The 21145-nt window shown below is 33.4% G+C and overlaps 2 protein-coding genes across 4 annotated transcripts; one reads left to right on the top strand and one right to left on the bottom strand.

The window, feature by feature from the left end:
* Positions 1 to 1319: 1319 nt before the first annotated feature.
* On the top strand, positions 1320 to 2296 carry LOC150032071 (uncharacterized). Its single transcript, XM_090307825.1, has 3 exons — positions 1320 to 1373; positions 1761 to 1907; positions 2216 to 2296. The coding sequence occupies exons 1-3, from the start codon at positions 1320 to 1322 to the stop codon at positions 2294 to 2296; spliced, it is 282 nt and encodes a 93-aa protein (XP_090163951.1).
* A 1629-nt stretch (positions 2297 to 3925) lies between these two features.
* BLI (protein BLISTER) lies at positions 3926 to 18361 on the bottom strand. Of its 3 annotated transcripts, none has more exons than XM_039050938.2 (14): positions 17581 to 18200; positions 17063 to 17116; positions 15693 to 16413; positions 14900 to 15573; positions 13743 to 13862; positions 12925 to 12990; positions 12346 to 12456; positions 10013 to 10089; positions 9676 to 9743; positions 6794 to 6904; positions 6486 to 6658; positions 5079 to 5147; positions 4615 to 4770; positions 3926 to 4489 (listed from the first exon to the last, which is right to left on the bottom strand). In XM_039050938.2, exons 1-14 carry the CDS (start codon positions 17656 to 17658, stop codon positions 4409 to 4411), a joined length of 2559 nt encoding a protein of 852 aa, XP_038906866.1. In that variant the 5' UTR covers positions 17659 to 18200; the 3' UTR covers positions 3926 to 4408. The 3 variants fall into 3 exon arrangements, with proteins under 3 accessions (XP_038906866.1, XP_038906867.1, XP_038906868.1); XM_039050939.2 differs by having other exon boundaries at positions 17093 to 17116; XM_039050940.2 differs by lacking the exon at positions 17063 to 17116 and having other exon boundaries at positions 17581 to 18361.
* Between the last annotated feature and the right edge of the window lie 2784 nt (positions 18362 to 21145).

The raw sequence follows: 21145 nt of genomic DNA, 5'->3' as shown, positions 1-21145 counted from the left end.
AAAAACCCCTAAACTATTACTTTCATAAAAAGATAAGAGAAATCTAAAGTGTATATATATATATATATATATCAATTTTGAGGTGCAAGAAAGAATCATTATTATCTTTGTTTTTTGAGTTTCAACAACATATGAGATATGAGTGTTGAATGCGAAATTTTGGACTAATCACAAATTGTTACGTCATTTCTCAAATAATGAAGAAATTATAAATTATCAAATTTGGGTCAACTTAAAAGCCAACATATGTCCCGAGTTAAAATTGAAGACAAAAGTCGATAAATTTCGGTAATGCCAAGTGTTTTTGTCACATCGTTGGATCAAATAAACTAGTTTAGTCTAATATTTGGGCCAAGATCAATTAAACCTAAAAATAAGCTTAATTTTTGTCGTGATCGTTAGATTGAATAAACTAGTTTTGTCCAATATTTAGGTCAAGTTTAATTAAGCTTAATTTCGCCCAAATCTCCCTTAAACCCAAGATCAATTAGTTGGACATGAGGGTCAGGTCCATGAACCAACTAAGCCCAAGTGCACATGGCCACATGGGAGTTTTATAAATGAGTAGCTTTCCTTCGTGTGAAAGGTTTAAAAATCTAGAGCTCCAAAGAGTTGAACCACATCCGCCTAAATCAACAATAAGAACGAGCTGCAAACCCTCTAGACTAATCAATTCGAGAACAAGCTGCAAAGTCTTCGAGACAAATCAAAACATTGAAAAACAAGCTATAAAATTCTCAAGACAAGATTACTTTTCAATTGAAAGTATCAAATGATTATTTATCAGATATTGTACTCACGATATTAAAATCTATATAGACACAAGTTCAACTCCACGGAACATATTTTTTAAAAAACCTAATGTTAACAAGGAGGTTTGAATCAATTTCGACTTCATGGTCAATGATGATACATATGTCCTAACCAATTAAGCTAGCATAGGTTGGCCAAATTATTAAATCAATTGAATAAACTTTACTATTTTACCTATGAATTTTTCAAAAAGATATATATATGAAAGCTCAGAAAGTCAAGCAACAACCAAATAAAATTATTATAGTAATTAGTAATTGGTTCCCCATTTTTTTCTCTATATTCTTAAGTATTGAGTGAGTCAAATTTCCCAATTCTCAAGCAGAAATTGTCTCTTTATCCTCCACATAATAGTCTAACAAATCAACCTCTAAACCTATATAAACTGCCCCCAATAAAGTTCAAAAATCAAAAAAACAAAAAACAAAAAGTCACCTTAATTAGTTCACAGCTTCCAATTCAAGTAATTTCTTATTTTGAAACAAAAAAAAAAAAAGAAGAGAAATATGTCTAATATGCAGCAAAATTTCAATGCTGGCCAAACCAAAGGCCAGACCCAGGTCACACCAACTCTCTATTTTCTTTTGCTTTTTACTATATATATATACAAAAGTGAAGCATGTTTCGATAAATCTCTCGAAATTTAAATCTTATTTTAGTCTGTAAATTTATTTGTCTTTATATTATAGAAACCGTCATTTTTGTCTTTTCGTCTTTATACTTTTCTATGTTTAATCATTAGTCAAATACCGACATTTACTTGAATCATTTAAAAACACCTGAACAAAAGCAGTGACCAAAATGATATTGTGATTTTGACTCGTATTTGTCAAATTTTTGCTCATGAAAGCATAGGGATTAAAATTTGTTTGAAAAATTTTCAAATATAACATCGAAAGTGAAAATTCTTAATTTATTCATAATATTGGGTTTTAAAATGAGGGCAGGCAAGAACAGAAGAATGGATGGAAGCCACTAGAAGCCCAACAAGTGAACCAAGAGACATGTCAAGTAATTCAACCCAAGCTCAACTTTCTTCTCCACACTCTGCTCACCAAGAGAAACAACAACAACCCACTAGTTTGATCCAACAGGTTCCATTTTTTTTATTTATATATTTATATTTTTTGAAATTATTTTTTTAAAATAAATTTTCACGAATAGAAAAAAACATTGATAGACAATGATAGATGCATATATCATATACAATAGTATCAAGATAGACTTCTATCTATTTCTATCAGTTAGATTTCTATTAGCTTCTATTAGAGATTAAATTTTGATATTTTGTGTAAATTATTTTTCTTATTTTTCTATTTTTGAAAAATCTTTATATATATATATATATATATATATATATATATATATATAATTTGAGTTGTAATGTTATAATTTATTGCAGACTGGAGAGAAGGTGGTTCACATGGCTCAGGATGCTGTGGACACAGTGAAAGAAACACTTGGAATGGGTGACAAGAAATGAGAACAAGATTTTCAAATAATAACTAAAGATTAAGCACTTTTATTAATTTAATTAATATCTCTTATTTATTGATGATTTTTATTAGGTTTTTTGTTTTTAGGTTTGTGTCCTATCTTCTTTAGGGCATAGGAACAATTCCTTTGTTTGGAATTTTGGATACAAATTCTTTTTTTTTTCTTTTTTCAATGTAATTTAATAAGGCATAGCAAATATTGCAAATGCATAAATGAAAACTCTTATAAGAGTTCATTTTTCCCTCCTCCTTTCTTTTCATATGACAATTTTCTAAATAAATGCCAATAAATTAACATGAATATATTGATGATGATAATAATGATAATAGTAATAATTATTATTCAACTCAAAGAAGATAATGAAGTTAAAAAGTATATAAATTAAACTCTAGTGCAAGTCAACTATAGTTCGTATATAGAATTAATTAATTGATTCTTGTAACCCTCTCATTTTCACGTGATTTTGAGTTCATTTATGTACACCTTTGATTATTTGGACTAGAATTTTGTATGTTTATAGATTTTATTTAAGTTTTGTATGTTTTACTATTATGTTATCATGTCATGACTTTTATGATTTAATCGGTTTGTAAGGCACGTTATTTTTATTGCTATTTGGCCTAGAATTTAAAATCCGTTCTTAATCCTTGAGATATGTTCTTGTTAATTGAGTTATTAAACATGATTTCAAAGAATTAAGATAAAGATCTTCTTTTCTACCCCTCTAATTTTCTCATTAAAATGCAATTTCATTCCCACCTTCACCAAACTTCCTTTTATTCTCTATTCTTTTATTTCATATGTAACTTTCACTTCTTGTTCTTCATGTACCACCTCCAAAGCTAAAAACCATATGACGTTATCTTTCATTGTTGAAGTTTTTCATGACTGTTTTTTGTTCTTTTTAATAATTTGTTGGTTTTTCAATTTATTGAGCCTTGGAGTTCATCAAGAAGATTAGAGAAAACACAATAACATTTATAGTGAGAGTAAAGCCCAAAAAAAAGGGAAAAGCTAAGAGAGATCGAGTTCATCAAATAAAGTATCATGTTTCACGTTTGGTGTGTGTTTGCATATAAATATTCTTTTCTTTAGCATGAAGGAATTCAGAGTTGAAGACAATTTGGTTCACATAATCACTATTTGAATTGAACGTGTGGATCAAGTTACTTCTTTTTTTCCCCCAAAAATCACCAAGGTGTTTATTAGACTTGGAATGACCTGAATCATAATAATGGATTAAATTGAAGGAGACAAGAATTTACACATTACTTCTGTTTGTAGGGATGGAAAAGGGGGATAATATTATTTGTTATCCAACCAAACAAAAGAATAATCATATTTATAATTGTCTAATCAACCAAAATAATATACATTTGATCCTCAAGAAACATTTAATACTAATTTGTTGAAATCATCTAAAGCACCATGTTAAAGATGTCTATACCAAGCCAATAGCCATATTGCTTAAAATTATTAATACTCTATAATAATCTATTGTCATTGTATAATACTTACAGTGATATTATATATCTTTTTTGTATTTTTAAATATGGAGAATATATCTGCTACCCAATAAAAACCCATACCAAACCTAAGATAATGAAGCTGAAGATTATTGAAAATAATGTGACAATTTCATCATTGGGCTCAACTCAATCCCTTCAAGGTTCTCATGATGGTTACATAGTAGAGTAATGAAGTGCAGAACAAACAGCCCAAAAATACAACTGAAAGCCTGTTAATAGTAATTACTTCCTTTCCTGTCTAAGTATCAAGTAACACTCCCACCAAAATTTGTGAAGTGAAGGCAAAGGTGAAACAAATGTAGGAAGCAGATGCTTTCACTTTCTTTTCCTTTTTTCACATCTTCCTTGAAGAAATAACAATTTGGATTCCCTAAGGCTATCAAAGGCCTCGAAAGGTCAAGGTTAGCCTGCTTCTTTGATATTAAAAAAGAATAATGAACCACGCATTCTGACTCGAAATGTACAACTTATGATCTCCAATGTATTACCTAGCAAGTAGCAACTTGAAGAAAAGAACAATGGAAGCTTCAAGTATTGGCTGTCCACTGTCAATCAGACCACCCCACATCTTAAAGAAGCTTGCTGGTCCTTCGGCGCGATGGACCACCAGGAAAGAGCTTCATAATCCATCCCAAGACTCTTTCCACCACCTAAGAATGAGAAATGTTTATATGCTTAACTGAACTAATTTCATATTCAGTTGCAAAATAAAAGGTAAATGATCAAACCATGCTTTAAACACGTGCAAGTGCGCATAGGACACAGACTATCATACCTCATCGCCCTCATCTGCAAGTACAATATCTTCATGTGCTGTGCGAGAATCAGGTAGCCTCATAGGAACAATCTCACCGGCCATACTTTGAGCAGTCAAAAGCTCTAATCTTTGAGTTTGTGCTTCTAGTTTCCTAGACAACTCTTTGTTCAACTCCTTCATAAAGAAATAAACAGATGTATAAACATAAGAGACTCGGGTTAATTTATTTGGAGGATCAAAAATGAGCACTCTAAAAGTGGAAATATTCTACTAACGAGTCAGCTATATAAGCTTAAATCTCCATCCAAATATATTTTTATAGGTAGGGCAACACCACTCGAGGTGAGCATGTATATAGCAACACTACAGATTAGAATCCAAGTTCAACACAAATGGGGATCTAAAATGAAAAGTTGGTTCATTATGTAACAAATGAAAGAACTGATAGTGTGTACAATATTCAGATTGGACAAAAAAGTTACCTTCAACCTAGAACTGCTAGCCAACTCAGATGCCAAAGCTTGTGTTAACTCTTCTTTCTCTACAGCTAACTGCAAATCAATAAAACCCAACATCACAGGTCAATAATATTGGATATATTAAATAACTTGGGGAAAATATCAATTTACACCCCTGAACAATCGGGGTTATATCAATTTAAACCCTAAACAAATAATTGTATCAATTTAAATCACAAACTAATAATTGTATCAATTTAAACCCTGAACTTTTATAAGTGTTTCAATTTATACCTTGAAGTTTCACAAATGTATCAATTTAAACACTCATGTTTTATTTGGATACACTTATGGAAGTTTAGGGTTTAAATTGATATACTCATGAAAGTTCAAGGTTTAAATTAATACAATTATTAGTTTGGAGTTTAAATTGATACAATTCCAAAGTTTAGGGTTTAAATTGATACAACCTCCAAAGTTCAAGGGTATATATTGATATTTGCCCAATAACTTGTTCGTTTTTCTTTTTTCTCTTTTTCCCTTTCTTCTTTTGATAGGAAACAAATCATCACATCATTAAGCGAAGAGATAAGAAAATGAGGGATATGACATTTCCCATGAGGACAAAGAGGCTAACAAGTCTCTTGCTCCTATTAAGCTCAGCCTTAGTTGAAGTGGGTAGCGGCACTGGGTGGACAGTCTATCCACCCTTGAGTAGTATAACCAGCCATTCTGGAGCAGTTGATACAGTAATTTCGAGAGTTTATCTATCTAGTATTTCAACCATTTTAGGTTCTATCGATTTTATACAGACTACTTCCAATACGTGTGGACTTAGAATGACTGTGCATATGTCACCCCATTGGTGAGGATGCTTGATTGGCCAAAAGATATTTTTTGTGAAAATATCAAACTACTTTTAACTTTTTCTTGTTCATGATATCTTTTGGAATATTTGGTTAGAGTATAATGCTTGTATCATCATGTTGGATACGAATCGTGATATCAGTTATTTTACTGAATCTACTTCTCATTTAGTTATTACTTGGAGCAAATTGTATTCTCCTTTTTGTAATTATAGTTTAACTACCCTCGCTAATCAATGGAGGTGTTCTTTGTAATTATTATTTGTTAGGAACATCTTTTGTATTCCATTTTATATTATCAATGAATTGTTATTGTTTTCTATAAATAAAAGTATGGATGTATGTATACATATATATCAAACTACTTTCTTTATTGACTACATCTTAATTGAAACCTAAACAAATAACAACCGAGAACCAGACCAAAACAATAAAAAGATGATGGAAACCCCCAGGATAAGTATTACAACTTCTATAGTGAATTATTAAATCTGGAAACTAGACAATCAATATTGTCTTTTCTTATTTAAAAATAGCTTATGTATATTAAATTATGGATGGGTACCTCTGCTATTAGAGCATTGATGTTGTGAATCATCCTCATGTGATCGGGAGGGATAATGACGGATGAAACTTCAGTAGTGGCATTTTCAAGCAGCATGGGAGTGCCAGAGGTATCATTTTCAGTAAGAGATTCTCCATCTTTTACTTCATGGTTAGAAGTACTAGGAGAAGTATCTGTATTTACCGCATGAATTCAACAATGTATACAAAGGTGAACGGGAAATTACACATACGCATAATCTTATCTTGAGAGAAAAAAATGGGTGAACTAAACTAATGCAAAAGATATGAAAAGAGGGCGCTCTTCACCTAAATCTTCCGTAGATGTAGCCATGTCTTTTCTGTTAGAAGGATTGCTAATATCAATAGACTTTCCACTGGCAGAAGCTTTGCGTAACTTAGACTGCAACAGCTTCTTCTCTGTTAAAAAGAAATGGATGAAATGATAGATAACCAAGAAGTTATTTAAGTCTTATCCAAAAAAAAACATGAAGTTATTTAAGATTTGGATGCCAAAAGGGTGTCAAAGAAGTGTCCCGACATACGATATCGTCAATTCAGAGAGTTCAAGATGGGAGGAAAATTGCTAAAATATAATCTAGAAATGGCAAACAAAAACAACGGCTGATTTACTCCTCCATTTCTAAAAATTACAAAAAAAAAAATAGTAATAATTAATAAACAGGGAATTATTTTCAAGAACCATTACATTTGATTCATAAAAATAAAGTAGTACTACTGGGGAAGGGAGGAATTGTAGCAAGTTCAATAACCTCATCCATGCAGAAAAGTTCCACGGATTGAGAGTACTGAGCACTGTATATCTAATTGCAATTCAACAAAACATCTAAATAACATTCTTACAGAACCACCTTTTCTTCAGCACTAGACTCACGAGGGAAACTAATTTTAATTTATAAAACTATCACAGGTCAAAGGGCATTGTCAAATTAAATGCATGGTCAAGAAAGTGTATTGGAAATTGCGACTCCTACAGGTCTGTCCAGGACTGCACATTTCCAAAAATCTAGGATGCACGTGGGAGTGTGATACTCAAGTATTATATATTTGAGAATCCTAGGATTACTATCCTCACGACAATCTACCATCCCCGATAAACCAATAACCCAAATACATACAGCAAAGCAATCATCAAATTTCTAGCAATATTATGCACTTCTTTCTTAAATTCATTGGGCCATGCAGTCAAGGTAAATTAGAGATCTACAAGCAGACAAATAGAAAAATAGTAAAGCATTCAAATGAGTCTGTTAAAATTAAAAATATTATTTTTTACAGCAATCCTCAAATAAGACCTGCTTTGTCTGTAAGCCTATAACATATCAACCATGTAGCAATGGTTTTTCACTTATTCATAATCTACAATACAAACTACATGTTTTCTTTTGTAAAAGAAACATTTCATTGATAAATGAAATCAAGGGAGAACCCCAAGCACCTACAATATAGGCTGCAATACAGGCTAGAAGGGGATACTTCCCTAATTTTAATGTTCAGTCATTGACTTGAAATCTACAAGGAACCCTACTTCGCAATTCTCATAGCTAAAATACGATACCCTAAATGGCAGGCCCAACACTCCATCCTTGGCCAACCACATACTTGGGTCTTCCCTATATGGCAGGCCAACACTCCATCCTTCTGGCAACCAATCGTGGACAAAATTGACAAAAGGCTTCACTCTTGGCAGCACAACTTTCTCTCCAAAGGTGGTTGATTAACTTTGATAAATGCCACACTATCCAACCAGCCTATTTACTATTTGTCCCTATTTCGTGCCCCAACAAAAATCATTGATGGAATTGAATGCTTTTTCAGGAATTTTTTATGGTCTGGTCACAAAGATAGCAAACTATCCCATTTGATGAGATGGGAATGCATAAAGAAACCTCTTGAAAATGGCTCAACCAACATAACAAAGCCTCCTTGCCAAATGGATTTGGCGTTTTCACCTTGAAAAAACGGCTCTCTGGCATACCTTGATCAAGGCAAAGTATGGTTCTCAACATTATGATATAAGGGCAACCGATTACAGACCCTCTCTTCTAGATGCCCCTGGAAATTTATTCTGCAGCAAAAGGACCTTATCTAAGGGAATATCCGCTATAACATAGGTAACGGTTCATCTATGGATTTCTGGCATGGCATGATTCATGGTTTGGAGAACACCCACAGAAACAAATTTTTCCTAAGCTATATCAGTTGACTGGCACAAAAAATGCATCTGTGGCGGAGATTTGGAATACTCAACATTGCATTTGGGCTTATTTGAGAAGACACTTAAAAGGATGATGAAATTGAAGAATGGATATGAAAGCTTGACCCTTACTGACAGAGGTGATCCATGGATATGAAAGCTCAAGTCAAGACGATTTTCCACTGAATCGTTATACACTCTCCTCACCACTAGCAGGCTCTCACTCAGATGATTTTTTCAAGAAAATTTGGAGATGCCCTTGCCGAAAAGGAGTGAAATTGCCCCTATGGGAAATCACTAGCTCTTGTCTTAATACCATGGATAGATTACAGAAGCACTTTCCTTGGATCGACCTCTCTCCCTCTTGGTGTTGCCTTTGCCAAAACAACAATGAATCTGTCCAGCATGTTTTCTTTGACTGCACTTTCTCTAGAGGGCTTTGGTACGAGATATTTGATGCCTTTAACTGGTCGGTTGTACTCCCTTTTGATACACAGAGTTGGCTGCGTTTACTGATTAGTCACCCACACTTCAAAGACTCTAAAGATCAATTATGGTTATGCCTTATCTGTGTTGTTTTGTGGAAGATTTGGGATGAAAGAAATGCAAGAATCTTCCAGAAAAAATCCAGATCGACAAAGGATATTATGGATACTATCATATACTGCTTTTTTTTGTGCAAAGATATACCAGCTATTAAAAGCCACAGCTTTTCCTTTCTTATTACAAACTGGAAACATCTTTTGTATACCCTATGAAATGGGTCTTTTGTACCTTTGATATCTTTGGATATTTCATTCAATCGATGAAATGGCATCTTATCCAAAAAAATAAAAAATAAAAAAAGAAGGATACAATACCATAAATAAAAACACAAGTCTGATAATGACCATTACCTTTGACTACCGACGTAAAAGGATGGGGGAAATTCATATTATCTGACTAATTTAAATTCAATATCAACTACGCTTACCTTCCTGAAGAGCATCAATAGTTGATTGAAAATCATGACGTTCTTTCTCCATGCTAGACATTTTCTTCCTGCAGGGTCCAATAAAAATTATAATTTAAATTTCAGTTTGTAAAAAAACAACTTTTTCTATTTTCGTCCCAAAATAGAAAAGGCATAACAAAACATTTTAAACAGATGCAAGGCTTGGCCCAATCATTTCAAAACACTTGATTTCCATGAATAGCCAGCCATTCATCATGTAACTTTACCAAACTAAGAAATGCCCAAAGAGATGAGGGATTAATAGCAATGATCAGTTTAAGAACCAGAGGTTGTTTGTTAATATTAGATGACATACTTGTATGAAGAGATTTCAGCTTCTAAGTTCTCCAATTGCCTCTCCAGCTTTAACTCATTAGACCTTAGTCTTAAGGCCTATATAAACAAATAAGAAGAATATTTTAGACACAATAAATCGTCCAAACAATATGAAAGTAGGACACCAACTCCAATCCCCACGAAGGAGGGATGTCATCTTTTCCAACAGAAGAGAACACAACAATAATATGTTAAATTCCTCAATTAATTCCAAATATTCAGTAAAGTGAAGATCAAATATAGAAGCAATTTTGCTTTTATCAACGTCAAAATTGTTACCAACGTACAAAATATGTCTATGATGCAATATTGGAACGATAAACCATGAAGAAGGCTAATGTCATACAACCAAAAAGACACAAATCACAACAATTATGGAGGCGTTTGGGACAATGAGTTAGTTATTATAGTCCTAGGTTATTATAGTTGGATTATGATAGTTTGTGTTTGGAGTGTGAATTATTTTAGTTTGGGTTATAATAGTATGTATTTGAGGTGTAAACCATTTTAGTTTGAGAAGGAAATAGTAAACATGTAGCAAATAATAGAAAAATGATGAATGTAAAATAGTAAAAATTGTAGTAAATAGTAAATATTGTAGCAAATTGGGGTTTTGAAATAGTATTGACTGTAGCTAATTAGAGGTTTTGAAATAGTTTTTATTGTAGCAAGAAGTGGTTATCATATTTTGATGAAACTCTTTACCTAAACGCCCCCTATGTTACAACTTAATTTGATAAACATTCAGATCTTAAAACTCAAGGACACAAATTTCATTCAAATAAGGTCGTGAATCGTGATATACATTCCAATCTAACTGGACAAGCATTCCTCCATAGCCTCCAAATTATTAGTATCATTATCAACTTGGAAGTCTTTACAAAGAAGTCTTCATTAGATGATAAGGCTTTAAATGGTCATCGGTTTTCGAGGGCCTTTTTAATTCGCCTAAATGACCGAGGAAGCTTTCTTTTTCAACGATGCAATCATTTTGGCACATCAGAGCTTCATTTATTAGTTCAGATGTGGAGTGTTCTTGAGGTCTTTTCTACCAGTTTGTTATCCTCTTGAAGGAGTTTAGAGGAGAAATTTTTCTTTAGGTTCACATGAATTCCCAATTTCCACCTTCAAAGTTTTCCAACGGGGTTCCTGGAAACTTTTCCAGAATAGAACCATATGTAGTCCTTGTTGAAAATGTCAAGGACTGGACTGATCAAATAAATCCGGAATGGGAAAAGCTTCACAAAGAAATGGCTCTTTGTTTGGAAGCTCATTCTAGAAGGAAGCTAGCTACAAATGAATACAAGAAGGAGATTGCAGATGTGTATGCCAAAATTCTCGAGAAATACAAAGCCGTGCTACTTGTTCAGAGTTCGAATGCAAGATCCTAAAAGTTTCCGTTGGAGTCGCCAGAGGAGGCGTCCGGCTGGAAGTGTTCAAGATTGGAGTTATCTAATCTAAAGCTCCTCTGTTATTTTAAGTCTTCAATTCTTGTTTTGATTGGGATGATAATCCCTCTACGGATTTCTATTTTCTCTATGTTTTCCTTTTCTTCTCGTTGTTTTTTCACTCCCTTGCCTTCAGATTTGTATTCTTTGAAGGGTTTTGTTCCTTTTCATTCATGAATGAGAAGTTCTTATCTTATTCAAAAAAGATGTTATTGACTTTGAAAAAAATATATATTTTTGTTACATTTCAGTTGTTCTTCCCTTCTAGTTTCCAACCCCTCTTCTTCTTCCTTTACTTCTTTTTTGATAAGCACCCGATGGATGGCTAAACAAAAAAATCACTTATTCCACTTTTTTCTACTACCTTTCCTATGCTTTTTCTTCATTTTTTCTTCCTAAATTTGAAGAAAAACAGAAAACTGAAAAAATGACCAAAGAAGAAGGAAGGCAAGCACCTATGTCGCCTTGAACATATGTTCAAGGCGACTGAAAGTTGCAAAGGGGGCGTGCCTCATTTTAGGTGATCCACCTGGGTATTTGCAAGGTGGTATGGCCTCCCATCAACTTGCCTCATGCCTTGGGTGAGTGCCTGGTTGTGCTTCAACAACACTAATTTTTGCATTGGGAAATAGAAACTAAGCATCTACATTTTTTACAAGATAATCATTTTATTTCAATATGAAGAAAAAGAAAAGAAAGAAAGAGAAATATGAAACAACTTTCTCCGAACAACCTATAATCGTCAAGATCAAAACTACAGAGGAAAGCCAGAACCTACCACCCTAGCTACAGAACAAAGTCTGAAAGAACAGCTAGAAAAACACCGTACTGAATTGAAGGCCTTCGGAAAACTACAATTTATTACCTTCTCTTCAAGACCAATTACTTCAGAAGCTATCAGCTTGGCACGTTCATCGGCTGCATTACACTCTAGTTGTGCATTTGCATACTCAAGTTTGATAGACTCCAGTTCAACCTGGGGACTCGAAGGAGTCACATATAAATATCACCACAATAACAGGGAATCGAAGGAGTGACATATACATTTCAGCAACATATATAAAATAGAACACTGTAACAGTTCCTCAATTTTAACAGGACACAATTAATAGAAATTATTTCAATCCCAATACGTATACATGACTTAAATCTAGAATATCAAACATGATCAAGTCAATTAAGAAGATAGAACTAGATTGATACCATTAATTAAAGACTATATACAGCTTTCAGACCGAATACCTGCCCATACTCTTGTAGCATGCATAACTCATTCTTAAAACAAACTTCTCACAGGCACGCACATCATTGTCCATAAAAAATGAAAACCAGACAAACAAAGAAACCGAGAAAGAAATCAAAATAACATCCATTGCGGAGGCTACCTTTGGTGAATACCTTAGAAAAGGGAAGAAATTTACAGAAACATAAGAAAAAGTCTAACCATCTGTGTCTTCATTTCCTCCTGTAACATCTCCATATCTGATTTCAGTTGGTTGACAACGCTTCTCTGAAAAATTACCCAAAAAAAAAAAACAGAAACACAGAGTTCAATCCAGAGCCATATGGGTAACAGGAATTGATCTTACATTTAATCATTTCATAGACTAAGTCAGCAACAAAAATGAAGATGTTTAAAGGGTTCCCACTTTCCACTTACATTTCATCGAACAAATGAAAGGCGAAAGGGGAACAAAAACACCTTATTGGTCTCACTCAGAAAATTATATATAAAAATGTATGTGTATATTAAAAGGGGCACCTAGAAACACAAATTACATCATCTTCTATATCCACGCAGCCCAAAAGACGTCAGATTCTTCAACTTTCAAGAAATAATGTCTGATCATTAAAATAAAAGGTTCAAATTTGGAATCGAACTCTATAATTTGTAACATGACTGTGAATCTCAAATGAGAGGGTGGCTGTTTCTTAGTATTTACTACATCATTGTTTGTGAAGTCACATCATTCTTTTTTGGATAAGAGTGAAGTCACGTCATTTGGAAGGATGAATTTAAAATTTAAAATTTAAAAATATTTTTTAAAAAAAAAAAAAAAAAAGTTGCATACAGAGAACACACGTTAGCAAAAACAGTCACGTTTAATGAAACTATAAATGTCTTAGTGATAAAAGCCATAGATTATTACTTTGTCAGGTCTCAAGACCACGAAAATACAGAACAGTACACCATGAACAAAAAATGCTTAATCATCAAAAAGGTGATGGCATTATATAATACACGCAGAATCCATAAACAACCTGTTTATTATAACTATCAGTAAGAGATGAATTTTCAGCAGCTAAGGACTCTGCTAAAGTCCTTGAAGCCTCCAGAGCTCTCTGTAACGAGAATTTCTCTTGTGTCAAATCTTCAATATGCTGTAAAAGAAGAAAATTAGAGACCACAAAAAATATCAATGGTATATAACCTTCCCGAGGAAAGGAAAATGCAATGGAAGCTCGCATTGTCAATATGTCATATTCTAAATGTGATAATGATAAAAATTAGATGGCAAAAACATTTCCCAAGAAGCACAAAAAGTTATGCAGTTCCTCATTTATTCAAACAACATCAACACTTTACCAATATCTTCAATCTATATAGATCATGGAGTCAAATAAATTGCAATAATAATATTTCCCCTTCGGCCATCTGTTATGCAATATTTTTAAAGTAAGAACTCTTCAATAAGCTTCTGGAAAGTCCTATTTAATCCCTTTTTCCTTTTATGTATTAGGATAAGGCTGAACAATATAAGTCATGCTATATACAATAGGAAATCGATTGAAGGACTCAACAACAAAGAATCTCTTAGAACGTAATTTTCAAAATCAATCAAACTACCAGCAGGACAGCAATATGACTAGACATGCAAGATGACTCATCTTAGGATGACATGCAATTAGTGATGGAGTATAGGAAATGAGATTGTTTTCTCCTTAGGTGAAGATATGCAACAACTCAAACTATAAATTATCAAGAGTTTCACCTCTTCTTGGTAATTTCACATCATCAATGAAATTGTTTGTTATAATAATAATGATTTGAGAGAGAGACTACTCCAGTTTACATAAGCATAAAAATAATTGATTCTAAACAAGAAAACAACTGGAAAAAACCTTAGCACTCCGAGAAGTATAGTAGATTAAATGTAAAGTATAACTGCATAATTTTCTCAACTCATTAACTTTTCTAGATGGAAAAGCTGTAGATAGGGTCCGACTCAACCGATTTCCATTCCAATTGAATTAAAGGAACACACTAAATTATCATTTTAGTTTTTGATGAACTGACTCAAATAAAACTTTGAAACGAACACTACATAATCTTTCCTGGCATATAGGTTATTATGTTAACTTTACATATTGGATAGACCAATTCCAGATTCAAAGACCACAACCAAATACAGAAGTACCTGCTCCAGAGCGGCAAAATCTTCATTTTGCTTGGATGAATAAAGCTCATGTTTCCTCTCCATAGTATTATCCTCAATTCCTGTAATTGGCTGGTCCACCCCCTTAACAGAAAAAACTGGAGGAGGAAATGAATTGCTATACAGCACTGGAGTGTTTTGAGAAGTAAAGTCTGAGGATGTTCCCACTGTTTTCGCATTCATTAATGGCTTCTGCAAAGTTAATGACTCTGAGCCATCACGTTCGTCTGTTCTGAGCCCATCGGATTTTATAGGGTTCTGAAAGGAAAAGGGTACTGAAGCATCTTTTTCAACTTTAAACTCATCAGATATTCTAGGTTCCTTATCACGTTCAGCATGTCCAAGAAAACTCCCTGAAGGAGCCTTAGGTGCAGTAAGAGAATCAAGAAATGATGGGCGAGATCTCCTAAAACTATTTTCAGACGATGCAGTATATGGTGGTTCATAGTTGGAGGGGGTTCTAATATCAGCATTCAAGCCAGCAGATTCAGATGACTGCACAAATGCAGGCTTGATTCTAGTAAAATCAGTCACATCAATGGGCTTTCGCTGTTCGAGATCAGACGTCTGATTGTCGATGAATTCAAAATTTCTGTGCACATTTTCCCTAGCTTCATGGGAACTATATCCTTTTCTAGTTGTACTATTAAAGAAGCCTACAGAAAATACAAAACAGTCTGTTAGCATCAATCCTCTATAGACAGAACGGGAAAAAGAATAGAAAAGAAATCATACATGAGAAGATATATGGAAACCGAGATCCAGAAAATATTACCATCATAAGATGACTGGAAAGAATATCCACTATCCAAAATATTGTTACTACTGGAATCGGTATCTTGTAAATTGCCAACAGTATTCTGTGGAGAAATATTTGCAGAAGTCTTATGCAAAGAACCAGAGCTCTTAAGTATAGAATTCTCTTGACTCTCTCTCCTAAAGAGTAGTCCATCCACCCCATGGTGAGCAGATTGACTAATAATGCTATCGGTCCCTTCACTTGCTTGAGGGTTAATGCCAAATGCACTCTGAAACGAAATTCTAGCCTGGGGTCCATTGATTACTTCAGAGTCTTTATGTATATCTAATATCTCATTTCTACTATTAACATCTGTGGTTCCAGAGGGCCTTGAACCATTGAATGTCTTAATTTCTTGACCGTTTGATGGTTGCTTCACTCGGTCAGCAGAAAAGACTTCATCACCATTTCTTGAAAAAGGATAGCTAGCATGTTTTTCATTCAAGGCATTTTGATCAATGTTCCGAGAAAAGTTATCTGAGGGTCTGTCATCTTTGATCAGAGCAGAAGATGATTCAATACCAGATCTGCCTGCTCCATTCGTTGTTGTAGCTCCATCAGAATCTGTAATCCGTTGGGCATGTTCAGATTCTAAAGGCTTCTTCTCCTGGGAGCCAGCATCTGAAATGTGATTTTGGCTTAGTGGTGCAGCCTTCTTAACTCGCTCTGCTGCTTTTTTCTTTCTGAACTCCTCTAACTGCAAGAAGTAGGAAGTAATCAAATTTTCACATACAGAAGGAATCAATGAAGTGATTAAGAAAATGACGCGAGGAAGAAATCCAATAACCAATGATGTTTATTTTGATGACAAAGCCTTGTGCAGACACAAAGGAACGACCAATTTAGTGAGAGAAAATGAACATCGTTAAAAAAATAACTCAAACTATCTAAATGCATCTAAAGTATGAGCAATAAGCATCAGGAAGTTTACTATAAAAGTACTGGGCACATGTAACCAAGTGTCCAAGTACAAGGCTCATCAAAACCATATCAAAGTTCGAAAGTACTCTGACTAAACCTTTGAATCTGCACGACTTCACAACTTTACTAATTGGAGTTCTTTCCCATACTCTCCCCTTTAGTTAGAGACCATTCTACCCGCTTTGGGATGCAGTTCTTTTCATTCCACTTGGTGAACAGCCTATCATTGTTCCTAAACAAAACGTGTAGATAAAAATGCTCTGGAATGTATTAAAGCTATCAAACTACACCAGAATGTGGGTCAATTCCCCATCATAGGTCCAATTCGTATCAACCCCACAGCCTAAAACATTTGGAAAAAAGTACACGCATTGAGCAAACAAGTTATAGACAGATACATATAACGGGAAAACATAGATAATTACATTTCTCCCCTTCCACTCAAGAAACCTCACCCTGCTGGCTGGCCGTGATAATCTCTGTGCATAGCTCGATAAGTCCAATGTTCAATCTTTCGTTCAAAGCTCAAGTCCAAAGTTATAAACAATATATATGGTTCGACAAACTACTGCCATCCTTAAAGCAATGGCTTGTCATAAGTTAGCTCATCAACCTCCATAAAATCAGCAATCCAAAGCATTGAGTATAGGATTCGGTAAATGTCAAAAACTGAAACCAAACACTTTCTAAGGCAAATAACAGATATTAGTTCCTTAAATGTGAAAATTGAAATCAAAGATTCCTCAAGCAGTTCGATCGTTGTCAATTAATCCCCACTCAACCATCCTATTGCATAAAGAGTCTCACCATTAATAACCGACACTTTTAAATAAAAACGAAGAAAGACATCATGCCCAGAAAACATCCAACCCAAACTGAAGATTTGAATTACATTCAGATGAAAGCAAGAAAGAAACAATAAAAAGAGAAGGAAAATCCGTACCCGACGCTTCCCTGCTTCCAAATGCTCTAATTTCCGAGTCGAGGCCATCGAATTGGGCAAAACCTGAGCCGAAGCCATCAAAATAACAACCCCCAGCTCAAGAAAACAAACACAAACAAACCCAAAATCCTCATGGTGACACCATTTCCGGGTATAAAAACACAACCCCACAAACCAAACCAAACCAATCACCCTCGGGGCAAATACAATGAATCTAAACCAAACAGTGGGAGACTAAATTAGCAGACAAGGAAACCGAAATTGATGAAAACTGTAGGGAAATTGATGGGGAATCCAAAAAAAGGAAGAATTGGGAATTGAGGTAGGGGAAAATATTGTTAGAAAAAATCCCAAGATATAAAAGAGGCGGATTCCGATCGGATCGGACACGAGGAGATCTGTGGGGGGGGGTGAAGGTGGGGAATGAACAGCAATCTGGCAGATCTCCTCTGCTAGCTTTGTTCCTGTGTGTGTGCGTTGGTAGATTGTTCTTACAGAGAAAAATTTTGCGGATTTTGCTCTTGGAATTTCGGTGGGGTGTCAAAAATTTTCCCCCTACCTTCTATGAGCCTTTGAATGGTGGCTTTCAAAAGGAAAAAACGATTAAAAAAATTCTTTTAAAAAAAAATTATGAGAATAACGGAAGCGTCAAGCATGTGTTTCATTCCGAATGGATAGTTCGCGGCGGGGAAATGTTCCGCGATTAATTCACTAGGAAATTATTAAAAACAGAATTGAGGGTTAAAATATAAATCCACTAATCTCATACAACCATTACTCTGATCTTATAATATTTTGGTATCAAATAAATTCGTACGGTATCAAATTTTAGGTATATGATCACCATGTATTAAATCACTCGATTGACCCAAAATCTTAAGTTAATGGGTGAAGATAAATTTAATTATATATTATTTAACACCATGGATTAAACACGTGAACTCTATAATACATTTCTAAATTTTTTAAGTTTTGGGTCAATATCTATTTCATTTTTAAAGTTTAAAAGTGTCTAATACATCTTTAGTTTTTTATTTTGTATATAACATTTATCTTCAATGTACTTACTTTTTAAAATTAACTTATCACATATATATATTATGAAAATTGATAAAGTAAAGATAAAATTAAATTTTATGTCTAATAGGTATATGAATTATTAAAAAAAGTATGTCAAAAATGTCAATTATCTATTCGATGCACAATTAAAAGTTTAAGAACATGATAGACGTTTCTTGAAGTTTATGATTTTAATAGGCATAAAATTGCAAGTTTAGAAATTATTAGAAATTTTTAAAGTTTAGTGACTTGTTTTTTTTATATATCCGTGAGTATCTGGATCAACTTACGCGCACCTCAACTTATCTTATGGGACAACCCACCTAATCCTACAACATTTTGGTGTCAAGAAAACTGGTAGAAAATTAATTTTTAGATAAGGTGGCCACATTAACATCTTGACCATTTATTGAGATTCAATGACCTACTTATAAACTTGAAAATTGAATAATTTATTAGATACTTTGAAAGTACATTGAATTAATAGACACAAATTTGAAGATATAGAGATTAGATTTATAATTTAGCCAAAATTCAATTACAAATTCGATTTATAAACTTGAACGTCTATTTTATATTAAAAAAAATATATTCGAGGACTTTAAACTTTAAGTTGAGAAACTGAATGTGCGTAAATTTAAATTTTTTTTTTTTTGTAAAGATATCGTAATTAAAGTGTGGGGTAGGGGAATTGAACTTCTTACTTTGAAGTCGATAGTACAAGCACGATGTTAATTGAGCTACGCTCATGTTGCCGCAAATTTAAAAGTTTATAAACCCAACTTGTACTGACTAACAAATTTAATTAACTTTAAAAATACATATATAAAGTTTTTAAAAAGTAAATGAAAATTTTAAGTTTTTTTCCCTTTAATAATTTCTTAATTCTTTTTTTTTTTCTCTCCCATCGATTTGTGTTGTATTTGACCATTTTTAAATATAATGGTACTATACAATGTTTCGAGATATATTTGAATTCGGAGAAGTGTTTGATAGAAGAGATTTGAAAGTGTCAGACAGAATCATCGTCTTTTCTTAAATTATTAATAGATCCAAAAATTTAAGTTAGTAGATAAAGATAAATTTAATTATATATCATCTAATTCCTTTTAGATAGAATTTGAACTTTGTATTTATGTAATTTCAATATTATGATTATTTGACCTTTTGATGCTTTCTCTCGAAAAATATATTTATGTTTAATATAAATAATATATATTTGCTTTACATGATTATAATCTTTAATGTTTTACTTTCTTATGCTTTCTCTCGAAAATTATACTTTAATCTTTAAGCTTATGATCTTCTTGGATGAGTGGTCTTAGGCTTTATGATCTTCTTGGAGGATTGGCATTTAGATTTGCTAATCAGTTTAGAACGACCTCTGACTTGTTGATCAAGTTGAATTGTCCTCTAGCATGATGATCAAGTTGGATTAGCCTCTAATTTGTTAATTTGTTCGAATCGACCTTTGACTTGTTGATCTGCTTGGATCGGCTTGTTGATATGCTTGGATTGGTATTTGACTTGTTAATTGACTTCAAGTGCTTCAGAAAGTCTTTTGATCTTCTGGAAACCTTCTGAGATTTAATCTTTAGATCTCCATGAGAGCAAAAGTTGATCTTTGGAGCTTTAGTTTTTAGAGTTTTAATATGTTTTCTGATATTCAAAGCTTCAAGGGAATTGTGTTACTTAAATCTTCAAAGCTTCAAGGATCTCCAAAGCTTTGGAATTTGAACCTTTAGAGCTTCAGCTTTTAGTTCTTCCCATTCTTGGATCTTTAGAGCTTTAGAGATTTAGAGCATTAGTCTTTAAAGCTTGTGAGCTTGTTAGCACGAGAGCTTCAGTCTCTGGACTTCAAAGCCTGAGAACTTCCATCTTCAATTCTTTAGAACTTGAGAGCTTCAATTTTCAGAGCTTTAGTCTTCAAAATTTCAAAGCTTGCAAGCTTCGGTTTTCAGAACTTCAAAGCTTGAGAGTTTCAGTCTTCAAAACTTTAATCTTCAGTTCTTCCAATCTCTTATTAAAAAGGATGAAAGGGGTAGTTCCTCTATTTATAGAGTTTTCATGGGCCTTACACGGGTTTGGGCCTAGTTGCTCTTGGGTTTGGCCCAATACCTTATTTAGCCCAAATTTTTGTTAGGTTTTATTTCCTAAAACTCGTAGTTTGTAAACAATAAACTTATTATGTTAATCAATATAGATGTCATTGAAGTTTGATTCAATAAAGTTGTTATTGAATGTTTGGAATTGCTCATTTCAGTTTAGAAATAATCTAAATCCAATAAACTAAGATCCATGACTATTACATGAATACTCGAATTTTACGCGGAGACGTAAGAGTGGATCAAGTTTGAGTAAATAGCCAAAATGGTCTATAGTATACAAACTAGGTTAGGTACCTTATTCTGGGGACACTATCGAATACAGTTCACTTTGCAAACGTTACAATTGTTGTAAAGTGCTACCAACAAAGTGATCTTAATTCGTTCATGTGACATGTGAG

This window comes from Benincasa hispida, chromosome 12 (assembly GCF_027475165.1).
Source record: "Benincasa hispida cultivar pf3 chromosome 12, pf3_genome.v1.1, whole genome shotgun sequence".
Classification (NCBI taxonomy): Eukaryota; Viridiplantae; Streptophyta; class Magnoliopsida; order Cucurbitales; family Cucurbitaceae; genus Benincasa; species Benincasa hispida.
This window is presented reverse-complemented; position numbering and strand designations above follow the sequence as displayed.

Bases quoted from the DNA above. Each gene is read 5' to 3' on its own strand.
- LOC150032071 (XM_090307825.1), top strand. From the start codon at position 1,320: ATGTCTAATATGCAGCAAAATTTCAATGCTGGCCAAACCAAAGGCCAG. The intron at 1,374-1,760 runs GTCACACCAACT...AAATGAGGGCAG, and splicing joins AAACCAAAGGCCAGACCCAG to GCAAGAACAGAAGAATGGAT. The intron at 1,908-2,215 runs GTTCCATTTTTT...AATTTATTGCAG, and splicing joins CCACTAGTTTGATCCAACAG to ACTGGAGAGAAGGTGGTTCA.
- BLI (XM_039050938.2), bottom strand. From the start codon at position 17,658: ATGGCTTCGGCTCAGGTTTTGCCCAATTCGATGGCCTCGACTCGGAAA. The intron at 12,991-13,742 runs GTTGTTTATGGA...GTAATTTTTCAG, and splicing joins CTGATAGTTATAATAAACAG to AGAAGCGTTGTCAACCAACT. The intron at 6,905-9,675 runs GTAAGCGTAGTT...TCTTTTTAACAG, and splicing joins TATTGATGCTCTTCAGGAAG to AGAAGAAGCTGTTGCAGTCT.